General features: G+C 43.2%; 1 protein-coding gene across 6 annotated transcripts; it reads right to left on the reverse strand.

Moving 5' to 3' along the window:
* Positions 1-1,922: 1,922 nt before the first annotated feature.
* emsy (EMSY transcriptional repressor, BRCA2 interacting) lies at positions 1,923-15,641 on the reverse strand. 6 transcript variants are annotated; one of them, XM_063896050.1, is made up of 21 exons: positions 15,412-15,641; positions 13,906-14,014; positions 13,653-13,752; positions 13,493-13,567; positions 13,136-13,311; positions 12,766-12,918; positions 11,940-12,199; positions 11,592-11,817; positions 10,926-11,138; positions 10,511-10,660; positions 10,259-10,432; positions 9,705-9,841; positions 9,288-9,326; positions 8,717-8,872; positions 6,733-6,913; positions 6,470-6,637; positions 6,208-6,366; positions 5,935-6,101; positions 5,175-5,720; positions 2,442-2,822; positions 1,923-2,337 (listed from the first exon to the last, which is right to left on the reverse strand). In XM_063896050.1, the coding sequence occupies exons 2-21, from the start codon at positions 14,009-14,011 to the stop codon at positions 2,155-2,157; spliced, it is 3,750 nt and encodes a 1,249-aa protein (XP_063752120.1). In that variant the 5' UTR covers positions 14,012-14,014; positions 15,412-15,641; the 3' UTR covers positions 1,923-2,154. The 6 variants fall into 6 exon arrangements, with proteins under 6 accessions (XP_063752120.1, XP_063752118.1, XP_063752119.1 ...); XM_063896048.1 differs by having other exon boundaries at positions 6,208-6,363; positions 8,717-8,890; XM_063896049.1 differs by having other exon boundaries at positions 1,923-2,325; positions 8,717-8,890.
* Between the last annotated feature and the right edge of the window lie 126 nt (positions 15,642-15,767).

Below are 15,767 nucleotides of genomic sequence, written 5' to 3' on the forward strand. Positions count from 1 at the left end.
GCTCTCACAGACCTGTAACTTCTTCTTTAAGAGGCTCCTCTGTCCTCCACTCGTTACCTGTATTAATGGCACCTTTTTGAACTCGTTATCAGTATAAAAGACACCTGTCCACAACCTCAAACAGTCATACTCCAAACTCCACTATGGCCAAGACCAAAGAGCTGTCAAATGAGACCAGAGACAAAATTGTAGACCTGCACCAGGCTGGGAAAACTGAATCTGCAATAGGTAAGCAGCTTGGTGTGAAGAAATCAACTGTGGGAGCAATTATTAGAAAATGGAAGACATACAAGACCACTGCTAATCTCCCTCGATCTGGGGCTCCACGCAAGATCTCACCCCGTGGGGTCAAAATGATCACAAGAACGGTGAGCAAAGATCCCAGAACCACACGGGGGGACTTAGTGAATGACCTGCAGAGAGCTGGGACCAAAGTAACAGAGGCTACCATCAGTAACACACTACGCCGCCAGGGACTTAAATCCTGCAGTTCCAGACGTGTCCCCCTGCTTAAGCCAGTACATGTCCAGGCCCGTCTGAAGTTTGCTAGAGGGCATTTGGATGATCCAGAACAGGATTGGGATAATGTCATATGGTCAGATGAAACCAAAATAGAACTTTTTGGTAAAAACTCAACTCATCGTGTTTGGAGGAGAAAGAATGCAGAGTTGCATCCAAAGAACACCATACCTACTGTGAAGCATGGGGGTGGAAACATCATGCTCTGGGGCTGTTTTTCTGCAAAGGGACCAGGACGACTGATCCGTGTAAAGGAAAGAATGAATGGGGCCATGTATCGTGAGATTTTGAGTGAAAACCTCCTTCCATCAGCAAGGGCACTGAAGATGAAGCGTGGCTGGGTCTTTCAGCATGACAATGATCCCAATCACACCGCCAGGGCAACGAAGGAGTGGCTTCGTAAGAAGCATTTCAAGGTCCTGGAGTGGCCTAGCCAGTCTCCAGATCTCAACCCCATAGAAAATCTTTGGAGGGAGTTGAAAGTCCGTGTTGCCCAGCGACAGCCCCAAAACATCACTGCTTTAGAGGAGATCTGCATGGAGGAATGGGCCAAAATACCAGCATCAGTGTGTGGAAACCTTGTGAAGAATTACAGAAAACGTTTGACCTCTGTCATTGCCAACAAAGGGTATATAACAAAGTATTGAGATGAACTTTTGTTATTGACCAAATACTTATTTTCCACAATCATTTGAAAATAAATTCTTTAAAAATCCTACAATGTGATTTCCTGGATTTTTTCCCCATTCTGTCTCTCATAGTTGAGGTATACCTATGATAAAAATTACAGGCCTCTCTCATCTTTTTAAATGGGAGAACTTGCACAATTGGTGGCTGACTAAATACTTTTTTGCCCCACTGTATGTTATCATTCCTCCAGGACTCCTTTCTGCTTTAAGTTCCACTCAGATTTTGTCAATTTTCCCACCAAAAAACGCAAACGTTTAAAGGCTTTAAACAGAAATCTGCATCGAAGTCAAAGAAAATACTGTTCGTCTGGAGGTAAAACCTTCATCAAAAGTCCAAAAACAGGGGAGTCTCTTTGTACAAAAACACTCACATATTTGAAATACTCTGGACTATCAACATGAAAGCAGTGGTTAAATCCGGCCGTATGTCACTGAAATGACCAAATAATTAATATTGTGTGTGAAAATGTCTGTCCTGGAGAGGCCTTGTTTGGAGAGGCTGCTTTCCAAAACGTCTGCAGTAAAACTAATCCCTTCACTTCGCTCCCACGTTTTACATCCTCACTGGCAATGAAAAGCACATGTGCCATTAGCTGTGGGAGGGAAGAAATACTAACAAACTAATATTTAACACAAGAAAAGACATTTTCACTACAAAAACAGCCAGAAGAGTGTTTTTCCACTGGGTTTGAGGTCAGAGAAGGAGCCAAAATATTTAGCTGATTATTATCTTCTTTATTTGTTCATAGTTTTGGGATATTTTCTTTTGACCCATGGTGTCTAATATTGGTTATCGCTTCTGTTTTGTTTCTTTAATAAACCTCGTTGACTACAATAAGTACTCTTCTATGGACCGCCTCACAGCGATGAGCAAAGTTTAGCCTCTCTGCGGCAACATTTTGGGAGCTTTTTTTCATACAGTTAAGTGTCTCCAGCATAGGGGGGTCTACGGTTGGTCAGGGGGGCTTGCTGCAGTCGCTTCGTCGTTGCTGCTGTCCACCTCCTGCTCCATGGGGCTGTCCTCCTCCAGCTGCTGGCTGGTGTAGTTGGTGATCTCCAGGAAGCCGCTGGGCTCCACCACCACGTTGGACTGGCTGGAGTCGGGCAGGATGGAGTACTGAGGAATCACCTGCATGTGTTAGTGACATGTGTGTTTCAGTGACACGTCCCCCGTACAACAACAACAACATGCTAATCAGTAGTGAACAGAGAAGTGTGGTTCTGTGATCTCACCTCAATGACCTCCAGGTCCTCTTTGCTCCTCTGTGCAGTGAGCCCCGGCATGCAGCTGAACTGCGGGCCCTTTGTGAGCGAGTGATGGGCCCCGGAGCTGCTGATGAACGGACCCGAGTCCACCGCCTGGGTTTTACCCAGAGGGCCGCAGTCGCTGGAGGAGTCCACCACCATGGGTTCCACGCTGGGGTCGATCTCCGCCTCCATCATGGAGATCTTCAGGATGTCCGACACCGACGGCTTCTCTCCGGACGGCCGGACGGAGCTCGACCCGGGGACCAGTTTGGCAGCGGCCTCTGCGCTGCTGAACACCGGCGAGGAGTGATGGGAGCCGCCGAACGTGATCTTAGTGACGGTGGCGCTCTGAGTGATGATCGGCTGCTGTGAGAGGATATTTAAATCAGGTAAAAACTCAAAGTACGGTTGTTGTTTTTGTTGCGTTTGACCTAATCAAATCACCTTTATTTATATACCCTGATATCACAAATTACGCTTAGGGGGAACACCCAAAGGAACCCAACAATTAACCGGTAAAAGTGTTGGCATTTCAGAATGTAAGGCATAGGCCTCCTGGTGTTGTCAGGTCTCCCTTTAAGTTGAATCATCTGAAGTCATTGCTGTTTTCTTGCTTGTTTATTTTAGCAGCAGATGACATACATACAAACCACTGCCGTGTGATGGAAAACATGTCACTACTCACATGGTGTTTTCCAAGGAAATGCCTCCACAGACTTTATCAGGACTACTGGTTTTAAAAGGAAGTAAACGCTGTTTGATTGGCAGCAGCTGGCAGGCTTTGCACCTGATGGGAATTTCTTAACAAAATATCCAAAACTCTCCCATTTGGTTTCTGTTGTTGTATCATGAAAAACACATGACTTGTGATCAGCAGTACTTTTGTTGTGATAGAATTACATGTCAGTAATGTCTCGGGCAAACATGTTTTATTTTATTGAGCTATAAATCAGTACACATGTTTTTTTAGCAAATGTCAAAAAACTAATCTTGTTATTTTATTATTATTCTTTTTCATTGATTTGATTTTTTTATTTAGTTCTTATATATTTTTTAATGTTTCAACCTCAATGTAAATCTTTGTATTTTATCCTACTGAGACTGATCAAATGAAATGCATATTAAACAAATGTTTTTCTTATTTCTTTATGTATTAATTCACTTTTTCCTGTTTGTACTTTAAAAAATGTTCTTTATTTTTATTTAATTGTTTTGTTTTGAGTGTCTCTTTTCTACTTTGTGGTTTTAAGTCTTTGTATGGTATAATCTAATGACAACAAATGTCCTGCAGTATGTCTCTCAATAATGACTCATAGTGACACAGAGAATGGAAAGAGCAGCAGACAGTGTTTATGCACCTCTAATAAAACTATAAATCATTGAGTTGAAACGTAATCAGTCTGTGGCTTGTTCAAGGAAAACATGATGAATGTTTTATTGTATTTAACAAGGAAGGTAGGAAATACCCACTGCACCGTCCCACGTCATGTTTCATCACAATACTCAAGAAGAAGGTCTAAACGTTAAACAGGAACTTCTATCTTTTCATTTCATCTTTTACGTCACATTAAGGCATGACTCATATGAGTCAGCATTAAGTCCTCCCTATTATCTAGTCTCAAAGTCAACCAGTTAAAGATGGCTTTATTGTTTAAAGAAACACAAACTGAATAGATTTTTTATTTCCACAACATTAAATACCTCAGTAAATATCCCGCTGTGGAGTTTTAAAACGGTGGTTGCTAACAGGTGTCGAAATGAGACAACTAAACGCCACCACGCCCAACATTAGCCGCTTTAGCTTAGCGATGGTGACGTTAAATCACGTGACCGTGCTGTAGTTCCTTTATAGCCCAACATTAGCCGCCTTTAGCTTAGCGGTGGTGACGTTAAATCATGTGACCGTGCTGTAGTTCCTTTATAGTAGGGTGACCAAACGTCCTCTTTTTACGTCCTGTCCGGAGCGTCCGGGGGGGTTTTATAAATTCATGAAAACGCCCGGTTTTCACTGTTGGGACCATTAAAAATTGACTGGCGCTTCCCCCCACCCCCCAACAATCGCAAGTGTCCTCTTTTTCGCCACCTCAAATCTGGTCACCCTATTTATAGCCCAACATTAGCCTACTTTAGCTTAGCGGTGGAGACGTGAAGTCATGTGACCGTGGTGTAGTTCCTTTATAGCCCAACATTAGCCTCCTTTAGCTTAGCGGTGGTGACGTGAAGTCATGTGACCGTGGTGTAGTTCCTTTATAGCCCAACATTAGCCTCCTTTAGCTTAGCGGTGGAGACGTGAAGTCATGTGACCGTGGTGTAGTTCCTTTATAGCCCAACATTAGCCTCCTTTAGCTTAGCGGTGGTGACGTGAAGTCATGTGACCGTGGTGTAGTTCCTTTATAGCCCAACATTAGCCGCCTTTAGCTTAGCAGTGGAGACGTGAAGTCACGTGACCGTGCTGTAGTTCCTTTATAGCCCAACATTAGCCTCCTTTAGCTTAGCGGTGGTGACGTTAAATCATGTGGCTGTGCTGTAGTTCCTTTATAGCCTTGCATTTAGGCTTCACGTATTCAGAAAGTGGTGTTAATATGTGAGATTGTCCTGCTGCAAAATCCCATTGACTTCTCATCTAGGGATCTAGGGAGATGCTAACCTTCAGAAATACGTATTCCTGCACCACTCCAGTATCAAACATGTATTACAATATTCAAGCAATTTGCTTACCTGGCTGGAGGAGGTCTTCTCCGTGCTGACGGGGTGGTGCGCCTGCAGTGGAGGAGGGTGGGACATGGGGGTGTGCAGGGGTCTATGGAGGGACGTGGGTGCTTGCTGGAGCTTCGGCAGCTGTGGTGTCAGCAGTGGTTTGGTTAGCATGCCTGGGGTGGTGACCTTTACCCCTGGGGCTAATGCTGGTACAGTTAAGGGTCTGTCTTTGGGACTCGGGGTCAAAGGTTTGGGAGGAATCTGCTCCCGTAGTTTGGGGAGTTTCTTAGTCAGAGTGAGGGTGGAGGGTAAGGTTGAGGAAGAGGAAGGCTGGATGAACTGAGGCTTGCTTTGGAGTTGTGGCGGCGGCTGGGTGGAAGTGGAAATGGAGGAGGAGGCCGTCTGGCCTGAAGGAGGCTGAGTTGATGCAGGGTGGAGGGTTTGCTTTAATGGGTCTGTGGCTGGTTGGCTGGAGCGGTAAAATAATCCCGTTTGGGGGTCCAAGGTGTCGCCCTCCAGCTCGCCCACCTCCAACCCACTCTCTGATTTACCGCTGCTGTCAGAGGGCTGAGGGAAACACAAAAGAGGACACTTTACAGGATATATTATTATTTCATTTACTTTTTTTATTCTTATAATCCTTCACTTGTATTTATTATAATTTAAAGATATTTTATTATCAGTGAAGGATCTGAGTACTTCTTCCACCGCTGTTTAAAACACCTTTGAATCCTCTTTAGTGTCTCTATAAAAACAGGAGGATCACACAGAGTTTCCTCACCACGTGTCCGAGGTGTGACGCCGCTGCCGCCGCAGACGACACGGTAGCAGCCGGTTTGCTAACCAAGGTAACATGGCTGATTTTGTAAGGCTTGATCGTCGTCTGGCTGGATGACATCACCACGTTATCGTCCTCAGAGGAGACCGCCCCTCTGCTGATCACCTTACCTGCAGGGGGAATCATGGGACAGTCAGGGGAGCCAAAGACAGGATTTGAAATAAAACATTTTAAAGTCAAGAGCTGTTTGCTGTGATATATTTCACACACTGGTACCTGCGGTGCTGTGCTCTGTGCTGGGTTCAGCCTCGGAGGTGGAGGGTCTCGGGGACTCGGGGGCCGGCTTCTTCTCCGGGGCCAGCTGGAGGGGAACGGCCATCTGACTCAGGTCGATGGTGTGCTGACGGGGTTTGGCCTCTGCCTTTTCTTTCACTGCTTAGAATAAGATTAACGGAGGGTTAATAAGTAGAGGACAACAACATTATCTCTGCTGCAGTCAGCAGGTGTCCAGGTGCTACAGCCCCGCCTCCCCGCTCACCTGTGGTCTGCTGCAGCTCCAGCAGGGCTTTGATGGTGGAGGTGGCGGACTGAGCCTCCCCTGCAGAAACCTCCTGGTAGATGATGGTGGGGCTGGACTCCACAGAGATCTCCTGATCCGTCCAGTCGTGCTCTCTGGAGGAAACCACGTGCACTACAGGCGGGGGATCTGTACGGAAACAAAGGGGGACACATCCACATTATTAAAGGGAAGAAGACAGAAGAGCACCCCTAGTCTTTACATCATGGAACAGTGGAGTATACCTTGAGCGCTGCTGTGCGACGACTCTCCAGACTCGTCCTTCGTGGACCCGTCCTGGTTCAGGTTCTGGTTGTGGCTCAGCTCTGCGGCACGGCTCACCTGCTGCAGCGCCTCTGTCACCAGCTGCCTCGTCTGCTCGCTCACCACCGCCGTCTGGAACACCGGCTTCGGTTTGATGAGGACCTGGAGGGAAACCAAGAGGACACAAAGGGCTCTGTAAAGCAGCGGATCACATGAAAGGCGTCAGTCATGTAACTACTGGTTTGTAAATAAAGACTACTATTGTGAGGTAATTATATCATTTAATGCTAATTAATGCTTCCATATCTCACATGGTTCAATATGAACAATGATCTAATATCTGACCAAAAACCAAAGTTTAGAAGAGGAAAGAGTACTTCCCCAGAGTGCTCTACTAAACCTTATGCACTTTTACCTAGGAAGGATTTCTAATGCGGGAATGTTAATATTGAGCAAAGGATCTAAACAATTTTTCCACCACTGTGAGAGGAGCCATTCTGCATACTGAGTACATACTACTTAATACTTGAAGTATATTTTAGTGTCTACTAAGTTTGAGGTACTTATACTTCACTTGTTTATTTTCACATTATGCTTCCATATGCTTTTATTCCACTACATTTTGTAGGTAAACGTTCTGAAATAAATCATTGTCATACATCATGACATTTTTAAGGACACGGCAAATTCACCCAGATGGAAAAGTACTAATAAGGAAAGTTTTAAGACTTTTTATATTCTGATATCGGCCAGCTGAAAATTCCTAATTCTACTTTAAGATGTGAAGTGACTCAGATTGTTGATAGCGTTTTGGCGGCTACTTTTTGTGGTTGCACTGAAAACACGAAAACTGTGGGAGTGAAATTATTTAGGAACTGTGTATGAATACTGCACTGTTATACTGCATGACTCAGTGACCTCAGTTTCCTCTTAATGACTAAAAACAGAAAGTGAACTCAGGATATTTTTAGATCAAATGTAAGATGCTGAAAAAAGTAAATGCCCTTAAATAAATCTGCAGTATCTTGCAGTAGGGAAATAGATACTGTAAAGCAGCAGAAAGAACACCTGGAAATGAGCATGATGGGATTTGTCTGAATATACACTGCCCGGCCAAAAAAAAGGTCACACACACTCTAATATTTCGTTGGACCGCCTTTAGCTTTGATTACGCATTGCATCACTGCATCAGTCAGGGTTAAATAACTTGTTGCCAGCTGAAACATAATCACTCATGCAGTAATTATCCAATGGGAGGCTCTTACCTCTTTGCTTAGTTAAATCCAGGTGTCTTGTTTAATCACAAGATATACTTTCAAAACCTACGCTCGGGCACTCTTGGTTCAGAATTTCCGCAGAAGCCACATGACATGGTGATTTTCTAGGCACAATATGTACTTAAATTCCCCGTTATCTTAACAAACACCACCTGCAGCATCTGTATCATGTGACAACATCTCAGTATCCATTGAGAAATTGGAATCTACACAATGTGTTTTTCTTTTGCATTTTGGATTTTTCTGTATCAGTCACGTGTAATACTTTATGTACAAATTGCTGATATTTTACTTACTTTTAGTTAACAGTTTAAATTCAGGACTTTTAAGGACTTTTACATTTTGGTATTAGTACATTTTCAGCAAAATACATAGAGCAGTTCTAATTGGAAGACAATCCCCAAAACACAATAACGTTCTCATTGCTCATTTTTCTAGAGAAGTTAGACTGAGACCTTATTTGAGCAAACATGAGTTTAAAGAGAAGAGAGAAAAACCCTTTACTTCCTCCTCTCTGGGACAGAAATGAGTTTTAAATGAAATGTTATCAATGAGCCTCACAGTCAGCTGAAAACAGCGTCTGTATCCAGTCACAGGATCAGGTTTCTGACCTTTCAGATTAAATGTTATTAATTCATTTAGTTACTGAATTGAGCATGGGTTGTGTATAGTACCGGCGGTGCCTCACCTGGGTCTTGCCCTGCTGGCCGTACACAATCTTGGTCGGGATGATCTTGGTGGCGGTGGCCTGCGAGCCGGAGCTCATGCCTTTGGGCTGCGTGACGATCATCTTGGTGATGGGTCTGGAGGCTGTGATGATTGCTGGCTTTGATCCCTGAACGGCCTGCAGACCCTTCTCGCCCTAAGGCACACAGATTATTACAACTGATCCAGATACACACAGCAGCAGGGGAGGAAACGCAGAAATTCAGAGTGGATACTGTCAATTTAAAATAAGTATGTGGTATAATCATTCACTGTATCATTTTAACACATAATAATCCTCATTTAAAGCAAAATATCTGCATTCTGGCAGTACAAGGCTAGCTGTTTCCCCCCCGTTTACAGTCTTTGTGCTAAAGTAAGCTAACGGATCCTGGGTGAAGCTTCATGTTTAACATCTTAGGCTCCACCGCAATATTTCCACAAATGTCCAACTATTCCTCTAAAGAACACAATAACCACATATAACTGTATCAAACACACTTTAAAAACCTTGAATTCTGGAAATGAAAAGTAATAAAATGTTGTAAAAGGACCTTAATGTAGGATGTGAAGTTTTCTAACTTTGGCGACACCTAGTGATTGTATCAAGAAAGACAGCGTCACAGCAGGGCAGAAATCATCACAAGGGCGGAAATCAACACACAAACTGCACCAAATGTATTAAGAAATGTGTAAACACAAACATTTATGCAATCACAACAACAGTAAAGATTAGCGTTTATTAGTAAGAATTTTCACTATTTATTTACTGATTATTTTCTCTAAATAATGGACCAAGTTTTAAGCTCCCAGTTGCCCATGGTGGTAGTTTGTCCGACCAATCACACAAATCATGAAGAGGCAAGAAAATATGCACATTTGAGAAGCTAAAACAAGTGAATAATATTATTACACATAAACAGTCAATACTGATGGCTATAAATAAAATCAGACAGCAGTGAATAACTGACCCCAGCGTTGAGCAGTGTGGTGACCACGTTCTTCCCCGGCAGTCCCTGGATGGTCGCTCCTTTCCCCGTCGTTTTCTGAACCACGATGACGTTTGGTTTGGAGGACATGGGGATGGTGGTGATCTTAGTCGTCGTGCCTGTTACAGAGGGAAGGTTAACTAATGCATTCTGTTTTTAACAGGGAGAAGGCAACAATACTTTCCTTTGACTAAAAACTTTTATATTTGGAGACAATAATTTTGAGTTATTTCAAAAACTTCAATCTGTATTTGTTGGCTTTAAGTCTTTAAGAAAGAAAAGCTATTTTTTTAATACATTTTACATGAATTATTATCATTATAATTGTTTGCAAAAAGGGAGGCATGCACTAATGAGTTATATTTATTAAAAAAGCTGATTTAAATAAATACAAATATATTCATTTAATGTTGTTGTTAAACCAACAAAAACAAATTAAACAAATCTGATTCATCCTGGATCATTTTGGGGAGATTGGGGGTTGCCAACGTGAGAAAATAAAGAAATGTGTCATCATTCCCTCCTGGCTGACTCACCGGAGACCATGTTGCTGCTGATGATCTTCCCGCCCAGCGTGGCCAGAGATTTGGGAACCACGGTGATGATGCTGCCGCTGGTCGTCTTCACGTAGGTGGTCCCGCCGCTGGAGGCCGAGATCCTAGCCCCGAGGCTGGGGCTCACCGTGGGCCTGGTGTAGGTGGCCTGGGTAGCTGCACACAAACAGAAATATGGTGTTGGCTCTGTGTCACACCTCAGTATGTTGTTGAGTACAGGTGTGCTTCACTCACCTGTGGACTGAGTGACCAGCTTGGTGGTCATGATGGCGCCGTTGCTGCTGACGACCATGATGGGGGAGGAGCTGCTGCTGGACAGAGCCACGGAGGAAGGCTTGGGGAGGATCTTACTGGGCTGCACCTGCTGTGTGATGATCTTCACCCCTGTGGATGCACACACACACACGCACACGCACACACACACACACACACACACACACACACACACACACACACACACACACACACACAGTAGAAAGAAAATACTGTACATTTTAGCAGATGAAGCATCCCACAACTTTTGTTTTGCTTGCTCTTAGCAAACTATCTAGGAAAGAGATAATACGACCATAAAGAACACGGAAAAGAAAAAGGGGATAAAGAAAGAAAGAGCAAAGCAAGACTAAAGAGAGAGTGTGTGCAGACTGACCGGACTCCTGTTTGATCTGGATGGTGGGCTTGGAGCCCGGCGAGGAGCTGGAGGTCTGCGTGACGCTGCAGACCCCCATAGAGGACCCCTGGTGCAGCTGTTTGGGGGACTGCTGCTTGGGGAACTGAGCCAGGATCTGAGCCGGGGAGCCCACCATAGTTTTAGGGGAGGGGAGACGAGCTGAGGTCACCTTCACTCCTGCTGAAGAGGCACCTGCAGCAGGAAACACAACACTGTTAGACTCATGCTGTATGCTGCTGAACAGGGAGGAAACGGGGGTCAAAGTCACACAAAAAAGTGTAAAAGTAAACCAGGGAAGTATATACATTTCAAAATAAAGGCATTTTTATTAGTCTATAATTGTTTCTGTGTTTAAACATAACTTTAAAGTTAATTTAGGATAAAACAAGTATAATAACTCCATAAAAATATGATAAATGGAATGCAGCCTCCCAAAAGTGAGAATGTGCTACTTATTTATCATCCTTTATTAATGGATACAGAATACTCTTGGATTCTGGACTGAAAAAAAAATAGTTGGCTCTGTGACACTGCTTTAGTTAGCTTAGCTTAGCACAAAGACTGTACACGGAGGGAAACAGCTAGCATGTCAAAATGTAGACGTAGGGTTCGCAGTTGTTGTGTTGTTGCAAATGAAGGACCTACATGTTGTTGACATGACCACTGAAGGCGTGCAGGAGACCACGGTGGTCACCGCGACATTGCTGGAGGACGGGTGGGCGCTGGCGGGAAACACCACCGTCTGTTTCTGCGTGGGCGCCGTCAGCATGGTGGTGGAGACCAGCTTGGACAGAGCGGCGTTGTGAGCGTGAGACTTGGACAGGATGTTAGGCACGAAGTTGGAGCTGGGAGAAGTCGTCACGATGATCACCTGAAGGAGGAAGAAGACACATTTTCTAATCAGGTATTATCAGTATACAATAAGTCTATAATAGAGTGTGAAGCCAAAGCAAAGACATCAGTTTCATCCTCCAGTGACAGGAGTCCCCTCACCTTCTGCGTGGTGGTGTTGGTGGTCTGGATGGTGGGCTTGGTGAAGGTGATCTTAACAGGGGACAGGTGGGGGGGCAGCGAGTTGGCGATGCTCTGCATGATGTTGCTCATCTTGGGGCTGCCGCTCACTGGCACCGTGATGCTCTTAGACACCGGGGGGGACATTTTGGACACCTCCTTCAGCATCACCGGAGGCGAGCTCGACGAGTTTGTCCGCCGTCGCTTCCGAGGCTTCTCGTCTTCGTCCGAACAACTCACACCTGGGCGGGAAACGGAGGAGGTTAGATCCAGCATGTAAGTGTTTCTTTCTTGGGATTATTGATAACGCTGGTGATTATTTTTTCCATGAATTGCCTTGTTTCGACATTTCTAAATGAGCATGTTAAACATAGATGACTAACATGCCTGCTGCATGCAGATGCCTGAAACATTGTCAGTCTCTTCTGCTCTGCAAAAACTCCACAAAAACTCATCTGAGTTTCCACCAAAGAATGAAGTCTGTTGTGTTTGTTCCTGACGCCACAATAATATGAAATAACTTAAATAAGCGTGTAGCGCCCCCTTTAGGCTGACTGGGAAACCTCAAACTTAGAAACTAAAATGCAGTCAAAATGATTTGTGGAAAAGGGAGAGAAATCATTTTAGAAACAACATGACATTTTCTGACTGATTCAATATAAAACTGATGACTAAAAAAGACAAAAATGTCAGTTTTCAATTAAATAGTTCTTCATCTTCAACTAAAATGCAGACTTAAAAAAAAAAACTGTTGAATAAATAACATTTTTGTCACACGACGAAAACTGCAGAAGAATCTAACTCTCACTCTTGACGTAGACCGTGCTACCGCTGGGCAGCACCACCACGTTGGAGGAGGGGCTCGGGGGTCGAGGGGATTTCACCGCTCCGATGGCGCCGCTGCTCGCTGTGGCGCTGGTGGAGGTACCGGTGGTGCTCGTGTAGGAGTAACATACAACCACTGCAGGGAGGAAATACAATTCATTAATTAAGCTGCAACGATTGGTTGATAAGTCATCTTTTTTAGGCAGATAGTCATAAAATGCTATTTTCAGACTCTGAGATTAGATTTCCTACTTTTCTCATTTATTTGTTTATATATCATATTAAGATAAATATCTTTGCGTTGAATCTGTTTTAAAATTGTTTTAGTTCAATGCAAAGTGTCAGGGGCCCACCTTCTTTGTTTCCTGTTTCCGCTGGCAGCAGAAGGGAGGCGTTCTGATTGGCTGAGGCACTGGCTACTGCGTTAGCGGTCACAGTAAAGGCTGTCTGAGGGACGAGCCTCGGCATCAGGGGAACGAGGCGGCGGCCTTCAATCGACCACTCAGACGAGCTGTTAGGACCCGACATGCTGGAAAAAAGTCATGTAATATTAATGAAGTAGACATGGCTTTTTAGAAACACAAGTATGTGCTGTGAGTATATCGGAAAAAAACTCACATTGGCAAAATAAACTCACACGCATTTAAAAGCACAAAAAACGTCCCAAACAGAAACATATTTTAAAGCCCTATATCATGTCATAGACGTACTGATATGCGATGGTGGTGAGGCGCTCATCGTTGACAGCCCTGCGGACTTCTGCACGATGGCGCTCTGTAGAGATACTGCGCAAATGATAGAGCACATGTTAAATAAAGCATGTTTGTTTCTTTTATTTAGAAACTTTTAATTTATGTAGCTAACAATCACCCGAGGATTTTAGTGAGCTCTCCCAGCAGATCCTTCTTGTCCTTCGTCAGGTCTCCCTGTGCTCGCAGGGCGCTGATGACCCCGGCATACGCCTCCAGCTCTGGGAACACAAATCAATGTTTTAATAAAGGGTATGAGTTCAATCAGATTAACTAAAACATGCATTTCTTTTTTCTCATGCTGAATTTCATTTTTTAAATCTCTGTGCCCTTTGTGAGCCCTCTAGATTTTCTTTAGTTTTGCATGACCTTACCCAGTTTTCGGAGAATCCTCTTGCACTCGTCCCTGCCCAGGTCCAGGATGGTGGGCCACACCACAGGCATGGTCCCAGTCAGCACCGGCTTCTCCAGCTGAATCATGGGCTATGAGGAGAGTAAACAAACATAAAACGTGATAAGATAACTATAATAATAACCATAGCCTATAACCAAGGAAAAGAGACAGACAGCTTTGGAGAATTGCAGAAAGTCATCATTGTGTAGGTTTATGTGATGTCCAAAGTATGGTTTTAGAAAATTGGACATAAATGAGTTCACTTTTTTTGCAAAAGAAAACCTCTGCTATCTGTATGCTTTTACTGTGCAGATGTGGCTAAAGAAATATTACCGTAATAATCACTTTTTGGAGTTTAACTTTAACACAAAAGTCTGACTGATAAGTTAATTACCTTTAATTTATAACGACGGAATCTTGTGTGAAATTAACGCAGTGTGAGCTAAATGTTGTTGACTAAAGACGGTTCCTTTGTGCATTTTAATGAAATGTAATCAAGTTTAACTGAATGAATTATTCCCAATGAAGAAGCTTTTCTCTCAGAGGAAATGCTGTGAGTAATTACTCTGCTAATTAGCAACTCTCAGCAATTATGCAGCTCTTCGCAAAACGTGGATAAAGGACAAACAACTAAAAAATGCCAACATTATTGTAAACATGTTTTTTATGTGTTTGAAAATCATGTCCACACTTTATGGTTTTAACAAATAAAGCTATTGATTGCTGTGGCTGTTCTATTATTTTACAACTTACATAGTGTACAGGATTATCTCCAAATATGCGAATGTACATCTTTTCTAATACAAATACCTCTTTTGGGAATGTATATAGTCAATGAAAATGTTATGGAATGGATATAGAATTAAAAAACATAGATTATATTTTACGGTTTCAGTACAAGCTGTTCATCCGTTGCAGACTTATTGTGTATAACAACAAGGCTGCTTCTTAATTTGTGAAATATCTTCAAAAAACCTCTAAAGAAAGAATAACCACATAAAAAAGGAAAATATAATCCACATGTCTCTCATTTATTGCATTGACGTCTGAATGTTCTAACTGTTTACACTGAGCAGCACCGCCCACCGCAGGGCGTGCAGCAACTACAGGCCAAACATACAACTGAGATTATATTATATGTAAATGCTACTTAGAGAGCTATTTTTAAACAACACGAAAAGAGGTTGATCATTAATAAAACTACCCTTCTGTGTTGACCAGTGTCCTCCTTGTAGCAGACAAAGAAACAGTTAGCTGCTCAAATTATGGGTCTAATTCTGTCAACACCACAGAAAACGGGACAAACACTTAATCTAAACCATCATCACAACATCCCATGCACGAATATACAATCATTCACAACACATTGGTTTAACATTCACGGAAAATATGCAAGATCTTGGCCTTTTAGTTGAGTTTTTAACGCGTTTTGAAAACCGTTACACTGGCTGTTAGCATGTTAGCTTAGCCGAATCAGCGTCCTTACCTTCCGTTAGCAGAACGACTTCAAGGCCTTTATAATCCAGAAATCCAAACAAACATGACTGACAATACGACTTTTAGCTGAACTACAACATCACGCCGTTCATCTGCAACAGAGTGAGTCGATAGAATAAAAGCTAAACCGATTAAATGTCCCGATTTAGCCAAATATGTTGCTTTGTTTACGTTGCTTTTTGCCGTTGGCCTGTAGCTGGATGAGTTTCTTCTTCGGTGGTTTTACCGGCGGATTTAAAACCAACGGTAAACGGTAAAGCGCCACCTACTGTTCAGGAGTAACATCATGTTTATTTAAAGGAGTTTATTATGAATATTAAACATGTGTCTTTTGGATATTTAAAT

This window comes from Eleginops maclovinus, chromosome 11, assembly GCF_036324505.1.
Source record: "Eleginops maclovinus isolate JMC-PN-2008 ecotype Puerto Natales chromosome 11, JC_Emac_rtc_rv5, whole genome shotgun sequence".
In the NCBI taxonomy this organism is placed as follows: Eukaryota; Metazoa; Chordata; class Actinopteri; order Perciformes; family Eleginopidae; genus Eleginops; species Eleginops maclovinus.

What these genes read in the sequence shown, in the direction of transcription:
- emsy (XM_063896047.1), bottom strand. Translation starts at nt 14,011, where the DNA reads ATGATTCAGCTGGAGAAGCCGGTGCTGACTGGGACCATGCCTGTGGTG. An exon ending in GCCAGCAGGGCAAGACCCAG is followed by an intron (nt 6,914 to 8,716) that starts GTGAGGCACCGC and finishes GTTTCCCTCCAG; the next exon opens with GTCCTCATCAAACCGAAGCC. An exon ending in CGTCACACCTCGGACACGTG is followed by an intron (nt 5,721 to 5,934) that starts GTGAGGAAACTC and finishes TGTTTCCCTCAG; the next exon opens with CCCTCTGACAGCAGCGGTAA.